The sequence below is a fragment of the Muntiacus reevesi genome, chromosome 2 (assembly GCF_963930625.1).
Source record: "Muntiacus reevesi chromosome 2, mMunRee1.1, whole genome shotgun sequence".
NCBI classification, from domain to species: Eukaryota; Metazoa; Chordata; class Mammalia; order Artiodactyla; family Cervidae; genus Muntiacus; species Muntiacus reevesi.
Window position 1 is genome coordinate 75,033,753 of NC_089250.1, and position 18,162 is coordinate 75,051,914.

General features: G+C 48.1%; 1 protein-coding gene across 1 annotated transcript; it reads left to right on the forward strand.

Annotated features, from left to right (window-relative positions):
• The first annotated feature begins 252 nt into the window (after positions 1-252).
• On the forward strand, positions 253-17,316 carry DDX27 (DEAD-box helicase 27). The gene is made up of 21 exons (XM_065922151.1): positions 253-403; positions 1,671-1,817; positions 3,729-3,788; positions 4,042-4,207; positions 5,089-5,132; positions 5,255-5,341; positions 6,120-6,225; positions 7,222-7,395; positions 8,055-8,205; positions 8,914-9,013; positions 9,134-9,275; positions 10,092-10,245; positions 11,232-11,313; positions 11,426-11,603; positions 13,154-13,260; positions 13,430-13,532; positions 14,838-14,932; positions 15,028-15,151; positions 15,895-15,982; positions 16,936-17,010; positions 17,145-17,316. The coding sequence occupies exons 1-21, from the start codon at positions 311-313 to the stop codon at positions 17,161-17,163; spliced, it is 2,295 nt and encodes a 764-aa protein (XP_065778223.1). The 5' UTR covers positions 253-310; the 3' UTR covers positions 17,164-17,316.
• Positions 17,317-18,162: the final 846 nt, after the last annotated feature.

The following is an 18,162-nucleotide window of genomic DNA, read 5'->3' on the forward strand; positions in this document are numbered from 1 at the left end:
CAATTCCTTGTACAGAAGCATATGGGGCTTATCCACGCATCTCTGTAGACCTTCTCCTCGCACACACCTCCAACCACCCCACCGTTTTCCAAGCACCAATAAGACAGAATTTGTTTAACATACACGCCGATCCTTCGTTTCCCCACGCAAAGCACGCATGCGCGCTCCCAGAGTTTGGGCGGGCGCCGGCGGAGGAGGGCGCCGAGGGGAAGTGACGTCAGCACGTGTTCAGTGACGACGCGTGGGGAGCGGAAGTGTGCGAGCCGGCCGGCGGGCCGCGCTGCTTTCCGGAAGTGGCTGTCGAGGTACCATGCTCTCTGAGCTGGGCTTCATCGGGACGATAGGCGAAGATGAGGACGTGCCGGTGGAGCCGGAGACGGACTCTGAGGACGAGGAGGAGGAGGTACGGGCCGATCGGGGTGGCAGCGCGGCGGCAGGCAGTCGCTGTCCTTGACTGCTTCCCTTCTCCGCCGTGCCTCAGGTCCCTGCCCCCAGGTTCTCGGCATCCTCTCTGGCATCCTCTGCCCAGCTGCCTAGTGTCCCTGGGCCTCACCTGGACCCCCGGTGGTTGCTACTAGCCTTTCCTCACCTGTGTCCGTGCCATTCCGTGTCGCCTTGGTGAACTCCGTACCCATTCACTGAACTGAAGTTTAATCCAGGCCTGTGTCATAGAGATCCAGAGACGGAGTCAGTTCTGGTTCTTATTCAAGGAGCCGTGTTATCCATACATCCATTAAGTCAGTACTGACTGAACTGATTTACCTGTGCTACACCTAGTGTTGAGCATCCAGGGCGTAGCGGTGAACAGGGTAGACAAGGAAACCGCTCTCCTGAAGCTTATGTTGGATGGGGAGTTAAGAGACGAGCAGGATGGAGATTAAAAAGGCATAGGTGTCCTGGAAAGGTGCTCACCCTTTAAAGATCCAGCTCAAGTATTTCCCCCTCTGCGGCCTCATCTGCCTACTGACACCTCCGTTTGGAGGTCCCTTGGCCTCTTATGGGTTCAGTTTTTTCAAAGCTGAACTCTTGGGTCTCCCTCACCCTGCCAACCCGCTCCATCTCACACCAGAAACCCTGCAGTCATGCAGCTTCTTTCTCCTCTCTCCCTTCCAATGCTCTGTAGGCTACCTTGGAAATCTCTTTTTAGCGTCTTCCCCACTCAGTCCACACTACTTCCACTCTAGTCCAGCCAACTACCATCTTGTACCTGGTTACCTACAATCTTAACATACCTGGTCTCTAGCTGTTTCTCTTGCCTCCCTCTTCCCCGACAGTGTATTTGCCACTTAGCAGCCAGAATGATCTTTTCACTTCTCGAATGGAAAGCTGTCATAGAAAAGTTGTCACTTATATGTGCAATCTAAAACATGACACAAATATAGAGAGCAGACTTGTGGCAGGGGAGGGAAGGATTAGGACTTTGGAATTAGCAGATGCAAACTATTATATATATATAAGATGGAGAAGCAACAAGGTCCTTCTGTATAGCACAGGGATCTTTAGTTGCAGCATCTGGGATCTAGTTCCCTGACCAGGGATTGAACCCAGGTCCCCTGCATGGGGAGGGTGAAGTCTTAGCCACTGGGCCACCAAGGAAGTCCCTCATTTCTTCTCTCGCTGGTGTTCTTTTATCTTAGTCCCATAGTCATCCTTCTTCTCCCTCTTCCCAGGGGCCCATTGTGCTGGGCAGAAAGCAGAAAGCCTTACAAAAGAACCGCAGCGCTGATTTCAACCCTGACTTTGTTTTCACTGAGAAGGAGGGAATGTACGATGGCAGCTGGGCCATGGCTGATGTCCTGAGCCAGCTCAAGAAGAAGGTGAGATTGACAGTGATAGGCGGTTCCACGCTGAGAATCGGACACAGTTAAGGTTGGACACTGGATTTCAGGGTCCAATGTTGTAGGATACCAAATGTCACACATAAATTGCTTGACTTAAAAAATAGCTGTGTCAGTTTATTACAAAGAACAATCCAGCAGATTCCCTTGGTAGTCGGGTTTTTTAAAGCTTGACTCAGTCCCACAGAGACTGTTACTCTCTGGCACTTGTCAGGTGATCTCAAGGTGACCTTAGTGTTTAGGATTCCTGGTTCCCACACATCACAGGCAAAACCACCACAAATGTTGTCATCTGCTTGTTTGCCCAAATCTTGTGCTGTCCTTTGAATGTTGTTATTAACAAGCTAGAAGATGCTTGAAAGTTATTTCCCATTTCATGTGCTTCAGAGAGAATTATTGCCTGCTCAGAGCAGTTTAATCCAGACTGCTGATCTGCCAGGAGAAATATCAGTAACCTCAGATATGCGGATGACACCACCCTTATGGCAGAAAGCAAAGAACTAAAGAGCCTCTTGATGAAAGTGAAAGAGGAGAGAGAAAAAATTGGCTTAAAACTCAACATTCAGAAAACTAAGATCGTGGCATCCAGTCCCATCACTTCACAGCAAATAGATGGGGAAACAATGCAAACAGTAACAGACTTTATTTTGGGGGCTCCAAAATCACCACAGATGGTGACTGCAGCCATGACATTAAAAGACGCTTGCTCCTTGGAAGAAAAGTTATGACCCACCTAGATAGCATGTTAAAAGCAGAGACATTACTTTGCCAACAAAGATCCGTCTAGTCAAAGCTATGGTTTTTCCAGTGGTCATGTATGGATGTGAGAGTTGGACCATAAGGAAAGCTGAGTGCCAAGGAATTGATGCCTTTGAATTGTGGTGTTGGAGAAGACTCTTGAGAGTCCCTTGGACTTCACGGAGATCCAACTAGTCCATCCTAAAGGAAATCAGTCCTGAATATTCGTTGGAAGGGCTGATGTTAAAGCTGAAACTCCAATACTTTGGCCACCTGATGCGAAGAACTGACTCATTTGAAAAGACCCTGATGCTGGAAAAGATTGAAGGCTGGAGAAGGGGATGGCGGAGGATGAGATGGTTGGATAGCATCACCGACTCGATGGACATGAGTCAGAGCAAGCTCCAGAAGTTGCTGATGGACAGGGAGGCCTGGTGTGCTGCAGTCCATGGGGTTGCAAAGAGTCGTACGCGACCGAGGAACTGAACTGAACTGTTGGTCCTTGTTCTGAGTGAAATGAAATAGCATGGCCTTTTCAAAGTCATCTTGAAAGGATTTTTTTTTGCTTTCATATGAAATTCATGTAATTAAAGACTTGGTCTTATAAAGCTTACATCCTAGCAGGATAGAAAATAACTAGACAAATAATTAAACTGTTAATTGTGGTTGTGGTAAGTGCCATAGCAGTTCAAGGTGCTTTGAGCATGCCAAAGGGGGACCTGCCATTACTTACTCTTTCTAGAGTTTTAGCAGTATCCAGCATTCCCTCAATTTGCTCAGATTTCAACATTTTATTTGATAGGCTAAATTATGTTCAGTTGGCAAGGGGGAAAATTTTTTCCAAGTAGCATTCATTCAGATATGATTTGACATGTCTTGGTAATTGTATAATTCTGACTAGTCAACACTTTCTAGAATGTGGATGTCCTTATTGGTTCCAGGTAATTTAAAGATTTTTTTTTAACAGACCATTTATTTAATGGTTTTTTGTTTGCTTGTTTGTCTTTGTGAATAATCTAGATTGATCAATCTGTCCAAGGACAGACGAGCTTTTTCTATCCTGAATATCTCAGAACCAACCCTCGAAAGATGCTTGCTTTGTCTCTTTCGCATATGTATGTTTCTTTTTCATCTCTTCATTTTTATTTGTAGAGGGCTGCCACAACATTAGATGAGAAGATTGAGAAAGTTCGAAAGAAAAGGAAAACAGAGGTGAGTAAGCCAAGCATCGCTTCTCTTTGTTGGTCAGCACTGAGTTATTCTCAGAGCAACCCCCCTGTTTCTCATTGAGCCTAGGTCGCAGTGCAGCTGGTCCAGGCAGGCTTTCTCTGTGTGTCTGTGGTTAATACTCACTCAGAATCCACATAGTGTTCTCCCAGGGTGGCCAGTATAACATCGTTCTTCACAGGTTCTCGATTTCCTAAAGCATGTAGTCGTCTTGCTTTATTACAGTTTCTTTTTCTAGGATAAAGAAGCCAAGTCTGGGAAGTCAGAGAAGGAGAAAGAAGCAAAGGAGGGCTCTGAACCAGAGGAGGAGGAAGACCCTGAAGGAAAAGATGAAGAAGCCTCAGAAGATGAAGAATCAGAGACTGACTACTCATCAGCTGACGAGAACATCCTCACCAAGGCAGGTAGGTGATGCTGTCAGAAGCAGGGACAGGAAACCGGAGTGTTCGCCTTGACTTCTGTAGATTATTCTGTGCCCTTCTGCACAGTTAAATTTAAGATCTCCATGTTGAACTCCTTTCTTTTAGCTTCTCTTTTTCCTTGGGATTTTATTAGGGCTGTGTACTTCGCAGAATGAGTTCACTCTTTGTCTTTTTTTTCCTCTTGGCTCATGCCATGTGGTATGTGGGCTCTTTCCTGACCAGAGATTGAACCTGTGCCCCCTGGATTGCAAGTGCGATCTTTTTTTTTTTCCTTAATTAATTGTTTTTGGTGGGGTGGAGCTCAAAGTCCCAATCCCTGGGGGACCAGGGAAATCTTTTTTTCTTTTTTTTGGCCATGCTACATGGCTGGCAGGATCTTAGTTCTCTGACCAGAGATCAAACGTGGGCCCCAGTGAGAGCCATGAGCTCTAACTACTGGACCGCCAAGGAGGTCCCAAGCTCACTCTTTTCCTCATCTCCAGCCCCACACAGCTATTAGCACTTCTGTGACTCAGACTTATTTGGGGTGATGGGTCTCCCACCTCAGACGAGTCCACCCACGTAGTGGCTGCTCCATGAATAACTTCTTGCAGAAATGGGTGCTAAAGCTAGAGCATTGTTGTGCGGCACCGTGACTGGGAGTCTGGTCTCTGGAGCCTGGTGAGCTTCCCTCGTTTGAGTGACTTAGCTTCCCAGCCGCACAGCCTCCTCTTCTGTGAGGCGACGCTGGTGACGGCGGCTCCCCCAGGTCGTTGTGTGGCTTCAGTGAGGTGTCCGTCCAGGTAATACGCTCAGGACAGTGTCTGGCTGGCTGAATGCTCGGGAGCTGTGAGCCCTGATATTTGCTCTCTTTTTCTCTGTAGATACACTCAAAGTAAAGGAGCGGAAGAAGAAGAAGAAAGGACAGGTGAGCATGGGCTTGGACAACCGCATAGAGCTTGTTTTACAACCTGGAAGGATTTTCAGGTCACTTAGTTTTCTTAGGCCCCTTTTGCTGAATTCTCTGTGTCTTTTGCTTTTCTGGTGTAGGAAGCAGGAGGATTCTTTGAAGATGCGTCTCAGTATGATGAAAGCCTCTCGTTCCAGGACATGAACCTTTCCCGCCCTCTTCTGAAGGTAGGGGCTACTTTTGTCACCCACGGGATTCTCGCAGTTGCCCCTGGGCTCTCTGCCCTAAACGGGGCGGTGGCCTCCCGGAGCTGCGTTGTCCACACAGCTGCCGGAGGGCCCGCTTACACAGAGATCCCCTGCTGGCCTGTACGTAAGCCCTGCCCCTTCCGGTCCCCTCTGAGATGCTTCCCGGCAGCCGGCCTGCTCTGGCCACGCTGGCCTCCTCACTGACCCTCACACGGGTCAGGCGTCTTCTTCCTCAAGGCCTTTGCACTTGCTGTTCCCAGTGACTGGAAGGTGGCTCCGAAAACCTGGTTGGGGTGCTCTTTGCTTCTCTCAGGGTTCTCCTCAGAGAACCCTGCTCAGTGAGACTGTCCGTCCCTGGCCGCCGCACTGGAAATCGCTCTCACCCCCTCCCCACCGCCCTCCCTAGCCCGCTCGACCGCTGTGGTTTTCCCCGCAGCATTTCTCTTCATGTCACAGCTGTTTGGTTTTGGCCTGTTTTTTTCCTCACGGATTCTAAGATTCCTAAGGGCAGGGTTGTTTCTTTTGTTGCCTGCTCTGTCCTCAGTGCCTGAATGTCATCACACCCCCACACACCGACACACCGCAGACGCACACACACACAGACACACACACACCCCGCAGACGCTTGCATGCACGCACGCACACACCCCCCAGACGGACTGAATGCCCGGAAGGGACGGAAACCCGATGGAAACCTGCTTTGTTGGATTGACACTGAGACCGCCCCGCTCTGTCCGGCCCCACCTTCTCTCTTCAGGCCATCACAGCCATGGGCTTCAAGCAGCCCACCCCCATCCAGAAGGCGTGCATACCCATGGGGCTGCTGGGGAAGGACATCTGTGCCTGCGCAGCCACGGGGACAGGTACCGAGGACAGGGACCTGGGGGTGGCGGCGGGGACGGCAGGAGGAAGACCCGTGACGGAGAAGAGGCTCTGGGCTGGCTGCCGAAAGGCCGCTTTGCTAAATATGCAGACACAGATTTTAATGCAACAACACTATATATTCTGTATAATAACTTCCCTTGTAAATAATGCTTATATATATTTTCTCTTTCTTTAAATATTCTACTTTTTTCGGATAGGGCAGTCACAGGTCACAGGTTTTAGGGGGTCTGGTGCAGGTCATCTCTGTTTAATCCTATCGGGGTGTCTCTGTGACCATGATCTCCTGGCACTCCCGTGATAGGCCCCTGTCGTCAGAGTAAAGATTTTATAAAAGGGATGTTTATCACAACATCGTGGACTAGTGCAGTTAATTCTATAGTCATGTCATAGAGTGGAAATAATCATGTAATAGAATATGATGTAATCATTTAAAAAAAGTAGAGTATGTAAAGAAATGGGAAAATATATGTTTTAAAAGGAAGTTACTAAACAGTATATAGTATTATTGCATTAAGTGAATATTTTTATATATTTCTGTCCATTAATAATAAAGATTGGTAATACAGATACTGTATTGTTAATATTACCTGTGGTTGGCTGAACTGTGGAAGATTTATTTTTTTCATTTATTTTTATTAGTTGGAGGCTAATTACTTTACAATATTGTAGTGGTTTTTGCCATACATTGACATGAATCAGCCACAGATTTACATGTGTGCCCCATGAACTGTGGAAGATTTAAAAAAAGAAATTTTTTTTTCCCCAGGTTTTTTACATTGACCATGTGATTTTATTTTATTTTATTTATTTATTTTTTTGACCATGTGATTTTAAAGCCAGAAAGAAAGTTTTATGAAAACTGAGTTCCTTCACTTCCCCCTGAGCAGATGGTAGGCTTTCTGCACGCAGGTGGGCCCCCGGGCCTGTGCGGGACGGAGGCTGTGCTCATGTGTGGCTGCTGCCCTCCCCTCCAGGTAAAACGGCAGCGTTTGCCCTGCCGGTCTTGGAGCGTCTGATCTACAAACCCCGCCAGGCTCCGGTGACCCGCGTGCTGGTGCTGGTTCCCACCCGAGAACTGGGCATCCAGGTTCACTCCGTCACCAGGCAGCTGGCCCAGTTCTGCAGCATCACCACCTGCCTGGCTGTGGGTGAGTGTCTAGTTGAGGGCCTGGGAAGAATGGATGTGCGCCACCATCTGAGGGTGACGGGTGCAGGGAAACCTTCATGGGGCTGAATCCTCTTAAAACCAGATGGCGTTTCCACAGTAGACAGTGAGGGGCACGGGGAGGGGGGAACCTTGCAAAATGGAGCCTCAGAATGCTGAAAATATTTTTTTTCTTGGTACTCAACAAATTTAGGATATAATTTTTGTCTTGCACAAATAATGAATCAAATACTAACTGGAGCAGGGTTTTCCTGGTGATGTTATATGATAGTCACTCAGCCTTCAGTTTACCTTCCTTATGCAGTAGGAAGTCATTGGTGATTTAGAAAGATTACTGGTTTCATCTGCATCTCTCAGCCCTTGGATGGTCGACTCGTTCTGTTCTGTGGTTCCTTTTATTCCGAAGTCCTTTGTGTCATCCTCCTTTTTGATTTTTGCATTTATTACAGTTGGAGTTATATAACCCATCTCTCCCAGTGTACTGTAAAGTCCATGCAGGTGGGGCCTCCATGGGCCTTGTTCTCTGCCTTTTGCTCTGCACCTGCCATGAGACCTGGCGGGTGGCAGGGCTCAGGCCTTCCGGGTAGCGAGTCCTCACGGTAACGACTTGGCTGTCCACCTGGTGGGCTCTGCTGTTTGCAGGTGGCCTGGATGTGAAGTCTCAGGAAGCAGCGCTTCGGGCAGCGCCTGACATTCTCATCGCCACACCGGGCCGGCTCATCGATCACCTCCACAACTGTCCTTCCTTCCACCTGAGCAGCATCGAGGTGCTCATCTTGGATGAGGCTGACAGGTGCGCCTGAAGTGCCGGGGTCGCCAGGGCCCAGCCCTGGACGGGAACCTGCACTCCACATGGTCCCATGTGGCTCTCACCAGTTCAGCTGTTCACGTTTGCGCCTTTTGTCTATCTTCGCCCAGATTATCCGGCTCTCTTTCTCTCTCCATAATGGGATGGTTAAGAGAGAAGGCAGGTCAGATTTTGGCTCTGTCACTTCCTGAGATTGGGAAGAAATTATTTAGATTCTCAAAGCAAATCCTTTTTGTTTATAAGTGAGAGTTAAGCACCCAACCTCATGGTGTTAAGGATTCAAGGAGTAACTCCGGTAAAGTGCCAGTGTGCCTGGTGAGGATTCAGCCAGCAGCCTCGATTACCTGAATTTCTCAACTGTGATAATGACATTGTGTCTATGTAAGAAAGAATCCTTGTTCTTAGGGAACGTATGGTGAAGTATTTAGGGGTCAGGTGTTGTGATACCTGCAACTTAAAAGCAATTCCACAAAAGAAAAAAAAGAAAGATGAAGCAAATGTGGCCAGGTGGTAATTCTTGATGAATCTGGGTAAAAGGGTAAAGTAACACTCATAAAATAAGGAAATACATGAGCTTGAAACATAACTGGTGATGAAATGCAAACATCACCTGTCTGATGTTTTCTGTGCTTCGTCGATACAGACGCAAGCCCAGCCCAATTTTGTTGACCTCTCCCCTCCCCTGTTGGCCAGGATGCTGGACGAGTACTTTGAGGAGCAGATGAAGGAGATCATCCGAATGTGCTCCCACCACCGCCAGACCATGCTGTTCTCAGCCACGATGACAGACGAGGTGGGCCGCGGGGAATGGAGAGACAGCGCCGGGGCTCCTGGCTGGGCTGGGGCAGCGTCTCCCTCCCTCCCTCCTGCCCCCTGGCAGGCCAGTCAGCTTCCCTGGCTTTATGGCTGGCAGGTGAAAGATCTGGCATCTGTCTCCTTGAAGAATCCCGTCCGGATATTTGTGAACAGCAACACGGATGTGGCCCCCTTCCTGCGGCAGGAGTTCATCCGGATCCGGCCAAACCGGGAAGGGGACCGGGAAGCCATCGTGGCAGGTGCGAGCTCGGGCAGGGTGGGGTGCTCAGCGCCCCTGAGCGTCACACCGAAGGGCTGGTTTCTCCCCTGGCACCAGCTCCTCCATCCCGTCTCCCCCAGTCCCGTGCCCGGGCCTGCCGTCTGCGCCACACTTTAACCAGGAGTGCTTCCCCTCTCTCTTTCATCCCCTCACCTCCCTTCGGCCATCCAGCCTTCCTCATGTCCTGCTGAACTTGTGGACACCTCCTCCGGTGGTCCCTCTGGCTCTTCGCCTAGGCCACTACAGCATCCCCTGGCTTGTTGCAGCAGCCTCTTACCTGGCCGTCCACTTCCACCTTGTCTCTTCTTCACACTGCACATCATTAAAGAGGATCGTTATAAGCATTCACCCCGTTCCTTTGCTATTGAACCTCTCTGCCATCTCCCATCGCTCTTAGACTGAAATCCATGCTCCCTAGAGAGTCCTGTAAGATCTTCTGGACCTGCCCCTGCTTGCCTGGAGCCCCTGGCCTTGGAGCCTTAGCTCACGGTTTTCCAGTCATACTCGCTTGCTTTCGCTTTCACAAACCCAGTGAGCTTTTATGTTTGAGTGAACATTTACATTTGATCCTCTGCCTGAAATCCTCCCCCAGATCTTCTCGTAGATGAGCCTGTCTTGTCCTTCAGCCTAACGTCACCTCCTCAGAGAGGCCAGCCCTGAAGCGGCCCTGGCTTCCCTGCTTCTGTCCTGCGGTGAAGCTCCACACGGCGGGGCCCCAGGCACAGCAGCCACGCCGCGGGCGAGGAGCAGGACATGCGTGGAGGTGGCCGCTGGCTCACTCTTGTCTCCCTGGCAGCTCTGTTGATGAGAACCTTCACCGACCATGTGATGCTGTTCACCCAGACCAAGAAGCAGGCCCACCGCATGCACATCCTTCTGGGGCTGATGGGGCTGCAGGTGGGCGAGCTCCACGGCAACCTGTCTCAGACGCAGCGGCTGGAGGCCCTCCGGTAAAGTCTCAGGGGCTGAGGCTCCCACCCATCCTTCAGAGAGGGCTGTCTTCATTCCAGAGAGGGGGGGACACCCAGAGGTCATGGGACTGTAACGGCAGGGCACACAGCAGGTTCCCCGCTCAGACTTTCTAGCCTAGCCATTGTAGGGTCATGTCTCAGATACGTTCAGAACTTGGACTTTGTAGAAAGTGATACCCTTGCCCCAGGACTTAGAGTCTGGGATCTGCTGATGGCGTCAGAGAAAGAAATTCTGACTTAGGAAGAAGTAGTTTCTGATCTCTGCAGCCATTTCAGAGTGGTGGATGTCCCCGGGTCTGCTAGAGTGAGATCCTGAATTGAATCCATTCGCTGTTTCTTGAGCATTTACTTTGCCAGACCCTGTGCTTTTCCACGTGATTTCTTACTTAATTCCCACAGAATGGGATCAGCTTGGTAGGCAAGGAGGTACCCTTTAAAGACCCTACCTGTCCCTATTTATCATCATAGGCAGTTGAGAGTTGTTTTTCTTTTTTTTTTTAAATTAATTTACTTATTTGGCTGTACTGGGTCTTAGTTATGTTTAATTGCAGCATGTGGGATCTAGTTCCCCGACCAGGGATTGAACCTGGACCCCCTGCACTGGGAGCTCAGAGTCTTAGCCACTGGACCACAAGGGAAGCCCCAGAGTTGTTTCTTAAAGGCTGCCTTGAATGCTGAGATATTTGCGTATGCTGCTGCTTATAGTCTAGCTCTGTGGTTACCAAGCTTCCATGTTCATAGGAATTTCTGTTTAAAGTGGTATACACAAAACTATGTTTGTTGTGTGTTGTGGGATGTCTGGGGGGCATGTACGTGTTGTTAGGCTGACGTGGAGGACCTGTCCCCACTGTGATGGTCTGTACTCTGCAGAGTTGACTCCAGAGGGTTTGTGTGCTCGTGGGTTCAGGCCCCTGCAGAGCGTTGGGGTCCGGTGTTCAGAGGAACATGTTTGTGGCTGCTTCCAGGCGCTTTAAAGATGAACAGATTGACATCCTTGTGGCCACCGATGTAGCAGCTCGTGGACTGGACATCGAGGGGGTCAAAACGGTGAGCAGGCTTCCCTTTCCTTGAGCTCCCGGTGGGACTCCTCCTGCCTCCTTGTGCCCTCCTCTCCCTGCCGACTCCCAGACCTGACTGATGCTCAACTTTGGCCTTCCAGGTAATCAACTTCACCATGCCCAACACCATTAAGCATTACGTCCACCGGGTGGGGCGCACAGCTCGTGCCGGCCGGGCCGGGCGCTCGGTCTCTCTGGTCGGGGAGGAGGAGCGGAAGATGCTGAAGGAAATTGTCAAGGCCGCCAAGGCCCCCGTGAAGGCCCGCATTCTGCCCCAGGGTGAGCAGGCATTGGTGCAGCAACCCAGGACGGTTTGGGGGGGCATGGGGCGGGCAGGGTCCTCGATCAGACCCAGGAGGGCGGGGCAGGGACAGAAGGTGACGGGTGAGAGCAGGTGCTTTGCTGTTAGGAGCCGGATCAGAATCCCGGCTCCGCCACTTGGTTGTTGAGGAGTCCCGGGCAGGTCTCCCCTCGCCTCTTTGTGTGAAAGGGAACGAGGGCGGGCTTGTGCCCCAAGTGCCTACTCACAGCGTTTGCCAGCCTTCGGGCAGAGAAGCCGCCTTGTTGAGGTGCCACCCCTGTTAACCCTTCCTCCCTTCTTCCAGAGAGTGAGGAGGAAGTCAGTGCTCATTCTTTTTGTTGTTCTCATCCATAAGGGTCATATAAAGCGCATCCTTAGAAAAATTTTTTTTTAAGTTACAAAAATAATATGTATTCAGTGTTGGAAAAAAATAAGAGTGAAAATGTGATTGTAGGAACTTCCCCAGCAGTCCAGGCTTCCCAGGTGGCTCAGTGGTAAAGAATCCGTCTGCAAATAAGGAGACGCAGGTTCCATCCTTGTGTCGGGGTGATTCCCCTGGAGGAGGGCATGGCTACCCACTCCAGTATTCTTGCCTGGAAAATTCCATGGACGGGGAGCCTGGCGGGCTACAGTCCATGGGATCACAAAGAGTCAGATACGCCTGAAGTGACTGAACACACACACCCTAGGGGTTCAGTTCTTAGGAGTTTGCCTTCCAGTGCAGGGGGTGTGAGTTTGATTCCTGGTCAGAGAGCTAACATCCCACATACATTGCAGCTAAAAGCCAAAATATAAAACAGAAGCAATATTGTAACAGATTCAATAGACCTTAAAAATAGTCCACATCAAAAAAAAAAAAATCTTAAAAAAAGTAATTGCATATGAAAGAACTCACCGCTTGTAGCATTTGATGTACATTTTTTCAAACCTTTTTTCCCATTCATAGGTCTTTTTTTTTTCCCTTTCATTTAAAAGTTTTTCATTTGATTCATTTAGTCTATTGCTCTTTATTGTATTCTAGGTATTGGGGATACAACAGGAAACAAAGCAGCTGACTTTGATGAGAAAAAGGCACAATAAACAAGCTAATAGTAGATGTGATTGAGAATAACAGGAGAAGTGACTATTCTTGAAAAGCTGTTGGGAAAGGACTCTGAACAGATGGCATTTGAGCTGAGTCCTAGATGATCAGAATGAGGTGGGGGTGGTCTGGGGACAGAGTGTGCCAAGCAGAGAAAACCAGGGCAAAGACTCAGAGACAGGAACACACTTGGTGTGTGGGCAGAAGAGGAGGACCAGAGGCCTAGGGCCTGTGAGCACGTGGCAGACGGGTCAGAGAGGCCGGAAAGCCGTGCCGAGGGGCTCAGGTTTTATTCCAGGAGCATCAGAAAGCCTTCGGGGAGGTGTTAGGCAGAGAAGCCACACATTTAAAAAAACACTTTGTCACTAAATACCCCCCTGCATTATTTTCATCAGTTACACCATATTCATCTTTATTTTAAAATCTTTTTTGTTCTTTTCCCTTGAGACGTCATCCTCAAATTCCGGGACAAGATTGAGAAAATGGAGAAAGACGTGTATGCAGTTCTGCAGTTGGAGGCGGAGGAGAAAGAGATGCAGAAGTCGGAAGCCCAGGTGAGACGCTCAATGAGCAGACCACGCAGGCCCCTGCTGGTCTGCCGCCTGCTGGGCCGTGTCTGCCAAACGTACCATCAGAGCCCCAGGCGTTTGCAGGCCGTGGCTCCTGCAGTTGCCGTGTTCTGTGTTCCCAGATGTGGGTTTCATCCTTCTGCTGTCCCCACAGATCAACACAGCACAGCGGCTCCTGGAGAAAGGGAAGGAGGCATCCAACCCTGAGCCTGAGAGGAGCTGGTTCCAGACCAAGGAAGAGAGGAAGAAGGAAAAAAGTATGTCGGGGAGGTTCCTCCAAAAGCTAAACGTGGAATTACCATCGGGCCCAGCAGTTCCACTCCTAGGTCTATGCCCTAAATAACTGAAAACAGGGACTCAAACAGATGCTTGTATGCCAGTGTTCATTGAAGCATTATTCACAATGGCCAACGGGTGGAAACAACCATGTCCATCAGCAGATGAGTGGATACACGAAATGTGGTATGTGCGTACAATGGGGTATTACTCAGCCATAATGAAGTTCTGGTTCATGCTGCAAGGAGGATCCTCGAAAACATGCTAACTGAAATGGTCCAGACACGAAGGGACCAATCTTTATGATGCCATTTATATGAGGTACCTAGAGACAAATTCATAGACACAGAACTTACTAGAGGTTGTGGGCAAGGAGTTGCTCCTTAATGTTCCATTTGGGATGATGAAAGTTTTAGAAACAGGTGATGGCAATGGTTGTACAATACTGTGCCATTAATGCTACTGAATTGTACATTAAAAAATGGTAAAATGGCAAATTTTATATATATTTTGCTCTAGTTAAAAAAAAAAGTAAGTTGGAGATATATATATATATTCTTTTCTTTCTCCCTTTTAGAAACAAACATGAATTCACGTTGTTCTACACCTTGCTTTTTTCCATTTATTTTGTAGTTTGGAGATCATTTCATATAGGCACATACATAGCTGCCTTTTCTTTTTTTAATGATTGTGGTCTTCTCCATCATATGGGTGGATTATAATGTATTACTTCTCCACTGAGGGACACTGAGATTGTTTCCTATCTTTTGCTGTTATAAACAAGTGAATAGCTATATAGATGTCCTTTCACGATTAAGCAAGCATATTTGATTTGCAAGGTAAGTTCCAGAAAGTGAAACTGTATATCAGTGGGTATGTGTATTCATTATGTTGTAAGGGGTTGCACAGTTACCTTCCACAGAGGTTGTACCAGGAATTTAAGAAACACTGCCTTTATGTTATGGGAATAAACATTAAGGTATCTGTAGTATGTTAAGTCTCTGTTATAAGTAGGGTTAAAACTGTATTGTGGGAAGGTATGGGGAGTATGTCTTTCATAACAAGAGGCAGATAATGAATGTCTCAAGTGGATTAATTAAGAAATAGTGGAATAAACATGTTATTTAGTGAGATGGAGGTAACCACCAGAAGAGGAAGTGGTTGCTTCTTTTCATTTTAAGACCGTAAATGTATCACTTTAAAATATGTGCAGTTACTGTGAGTTTAAAAGATAAAAACATTTTATAAAACAGTACCTGAAATTTCATGCTTTCTCCTCATCCTAGTTGCCAAGGCTCTGCAGGAGTTTGACTTAGCCTTAAGAGGAAAGAAGAAAAGGAAGAAGTTTATGAAGGAAGCCAAGAAAAAGGGGGAGATGACAGTGAGTGGCCTCCCCTTTGGAGCTGATCCCTGCCTGGGGACCTGGGTCAGGGCTGCCTCGTCCGTTCCCTACATACACGTCATCCTTCTCCCCAGGCGGAGGAGAGATCCCAGTTCGAAATCCTCAAGGCACAGATGTTTGCTGAGCGGCTGGCCAAGAGGAACCGCAGAGCCAAGCGGGCCCGAGCAATGCCTGAGGAGGAGCCAGTGAGGGCGCCTGGTACGTAGATGGGGAGCCTAAAGGAACTGGTAGGAAGGACCTGCCTGAAGCCTGTGCTTGTGGTCAGGGAGGAAACAGGAGGGAAGATGATGACAAGGGCCCACATCTTTTGAGTAATGAGCATGCGCCTGCATGTACAGTGTCCTTCATTGGCTCCAAGTGGTGCAGTGGTTAGTGGGGACAGCTAGGATTTGAACCCCAGTCTTTCTCATTCTTGGGCTTCCCTAGTGGCTCAAATGGGAAAGAATCCACCTGCAATGCAGGTGACCCAGGTTTGATCCCTGGGTCGGGAAGATTCCCTGAAGAAGGGAATGGCAGCCCACTCTAGTATTCTTGTCTGGAGAATCCTATGGGTGGAGGAGCCTGGCGGGCTACAGTCGTTGGGGCCTCAAACAGTCGGATGCTACTGACCAACTAACACTTCCTGTTTCTGGAGCCAAGATGTCTAGCAGCTGCTATTGGAGGAGTGGGTCAGGGTAGAATGATGTGAAGACACTTTTGGCCCATTTTATGTTTAGGTGGTCCATTCCACCTTTGGAGTCCTTAAGCATCCTCCCCCCACCCCCACCCCCCAACCTGGTACTTTTGATTCCTTATCTCTTTTTTGCTGGGATCTGCTGTGTCACTTCCATGTCAATAAAACATCAAGCCGGAGCACCCACTAAAGTGGGAACCTTGAGCATAAGGGGATTTAAGAGCTTGGGACAAAGAAACCTTATCTAACCCATTCTTTCTATGTGCAGCAAAGAAGCAAAAGCAGGTGAAGAAATCAGTATTTGATGAAGAACTCACCAACACGAGCAAGAAGGCCCTGAAACAGTATCGAGCTGGGTAGGGTTTTAAGTCATCATGGAGCTCTTGGTTTTCTGATGAAAGCTGTGAATTTTCTCCCTTGTTCCCCACTCTTAATTCTCGTATACCTACAGATTAATAATACAGGCATACCTCATTTTATTGTACTTAGTGCAGCAACCCTGCGTCATCAGATGATGGCTAGCTTTTTAAAAAAATTTTTTAGCAATAGAGTTTTCTTATTTTTATTTAGTTTTTATTTTTTGGCCGCACCGCATGGCTTGCAGGATCTTAGATCCCTGTCTAGGAAACGAAGCTGGGTCCCAGCAGTGAAAGTAATATGTCCTAATTACCGGACCATCAGGGTAGTCCCAGTAATAGAGTATTTTTTAAATTAAGATATGAGCATTGTTTTTTAGACATAATGTTATTGCACAGTTTAAATAGATTCTAGTGTAGTATAAACATAACTGTTACATGTAGTGGGAAACCAAAAAAAAAAAAAAAAAAATCCAAACCCACAGTACCTTTGAGGTCTGCCTGTATATAATTTCAAGGGCTCCCATCTACCGCCTACCCGAGCCCATCTGGGTCCCAGGGTGAGGGTGAGGGAAGTGTGAGGCCCTTCTGCCCTCGAGGTAAAATAGCACAGTATGGTTTGGAAGTGTAGCCCCCCTCAGGGGAGTGATAGAACACAGAGGGCTGCGCGTGCTCTGGAAGGTGGTGTTCCTCCCCTCATCCTCTGGGCCGGGGTTGGCGGCTGGGCAGACTAAGTTACGCAAGCAGTTTTTTAATATACACAGGAAGGAAGGGCCTCTTCCAGTCTTGCTTTAGAGCTGGGTCCTGACTTTGATAAACCCGCATCATCAGGTGGAAAAACAGACTTAGAACCTCGGGCCCTAAAAATGACGCATCTGTGGGTGTGGGAGCTGGTGGTGGGGGTGGCGAGACCCTGCCGCTTGTCCACCATCCCGCCGTCTTCTCGTTCACAGCCCCTCCTTTGAAGAAAGGAAAAAATTGGGCTTGCCCCACCAGAGACGAGGAGGAAACTTTAAATCTAAATCCAGGTAATGTTTACAGTTTTGGAGGGCCGGAGGCTACGAGTGGGGTTAGAGAAAAAAGCTTTTCTGGGAAAGGAGCTTCTCCTTCCTGTCTGGGCTTGTGGGTTGGTCTTTATTTACCCTGCTCATTTTCTTCATAGGTACAAGAGGAGGAAGTAGCCGTGGTGAGCTGAGGAAGTTCATTGGCAGCTCTTAGATCTCTTCCTTGTGGGAAGTCATCCTGGCTTGGTCTCTCTCCTCTCTGTAAAAAACATTCTTTAAAACTTTAGTAAGTCTTTGTCATTTGTACATTAAAGAAAGGGAGAAACTGGAGGTCGTGGACATGTATGTTATGTTTTCTGAGCATCCTTGTCAGCCAAGGTTCCCTTTTTTTTTTTAAGGCTTTCTTGATTAACTTTCACATAAAGAAAATACCAAATGGAGGGAGTGTTTTGGGGAGCGGCGAGACCAGTGTAGTTGTACATCTTTCTGTCTCCTCCCTCAGTGTCACCGACTAGCCTGGCACTGCCATATACACTTGGAACGTATCTCTGTGCTTGGAGAGGAGCTGGGTGTGGAGTAGAGAAGCTCTTACCAGAAGTTCTCTTTCAATGTCCTAGAATGAAAATCTGTTATTTATTGAGCCCCAGCTGTGTACCAGATACTTGTGTACTGAGCACTGTCTCATCCACCTCACTACACTCCTATGAGGCAGGTACTGTAATCCCCATTTTGCAGATAAAGAAATAGAGGGTTAGAAAGATGGGAGTCTCTTCCCGAAATTGTCCAGCTGGGAATTCAGGTTTTTGAAATCAGGGTGTACCTGGACCTATAAAGAGTACTTGACTTTACAGTGATGTGGAAAATGGTATTGGAGAGATGGACGCTCAAAGGGAACAGAAAGAATACTAGATAAATTAACTCTTTGTTGTAAAAAACAGCCTGTACCGTGTAGAATGATGGTTCTTTTCCTTTTCTGAATCACAGTTCCCTTTGACAATTAGATGAAGCCAGGGGAAAATTGTGATTGTCGTTTGTCATACATAATTTCAAGTTATAATTAGTTATCCAGTAGCACATACCCTCAGTATTAGATTATGATCAATGCTATTCATTTAGGCTTCACCTCAAAGTTGCCAGCAGAGATTTCCAGTTCAGTAAATAATGCCCCCACACAAG

Excerpts from the sequence above, each read along its gene's own strand:
- DDX27 (XM_065922151.1), top strand. The coding sequence starts at position 311 with ATGCTCTCTGAGCTGGGCTTCATCGGGACGATAGGCGAAGATGAGGAC. Across the intron at positions 13,261-13,429 it reads TGCAGAAGTCGGAAGCCCAG|ATCAACACAGCACAGCGGCT; the intron begins GTGAGACGCTCA and ends CTGTCCCCACAG. Across the intron at positions 13,533-14,837 it reads AGAGAGGAAGAAGGAAAAAA|TTGCCAAGGCTCTGCAGGAG; the intron begins GTATGTCGGGGA and ends TCCTCATCCTAG.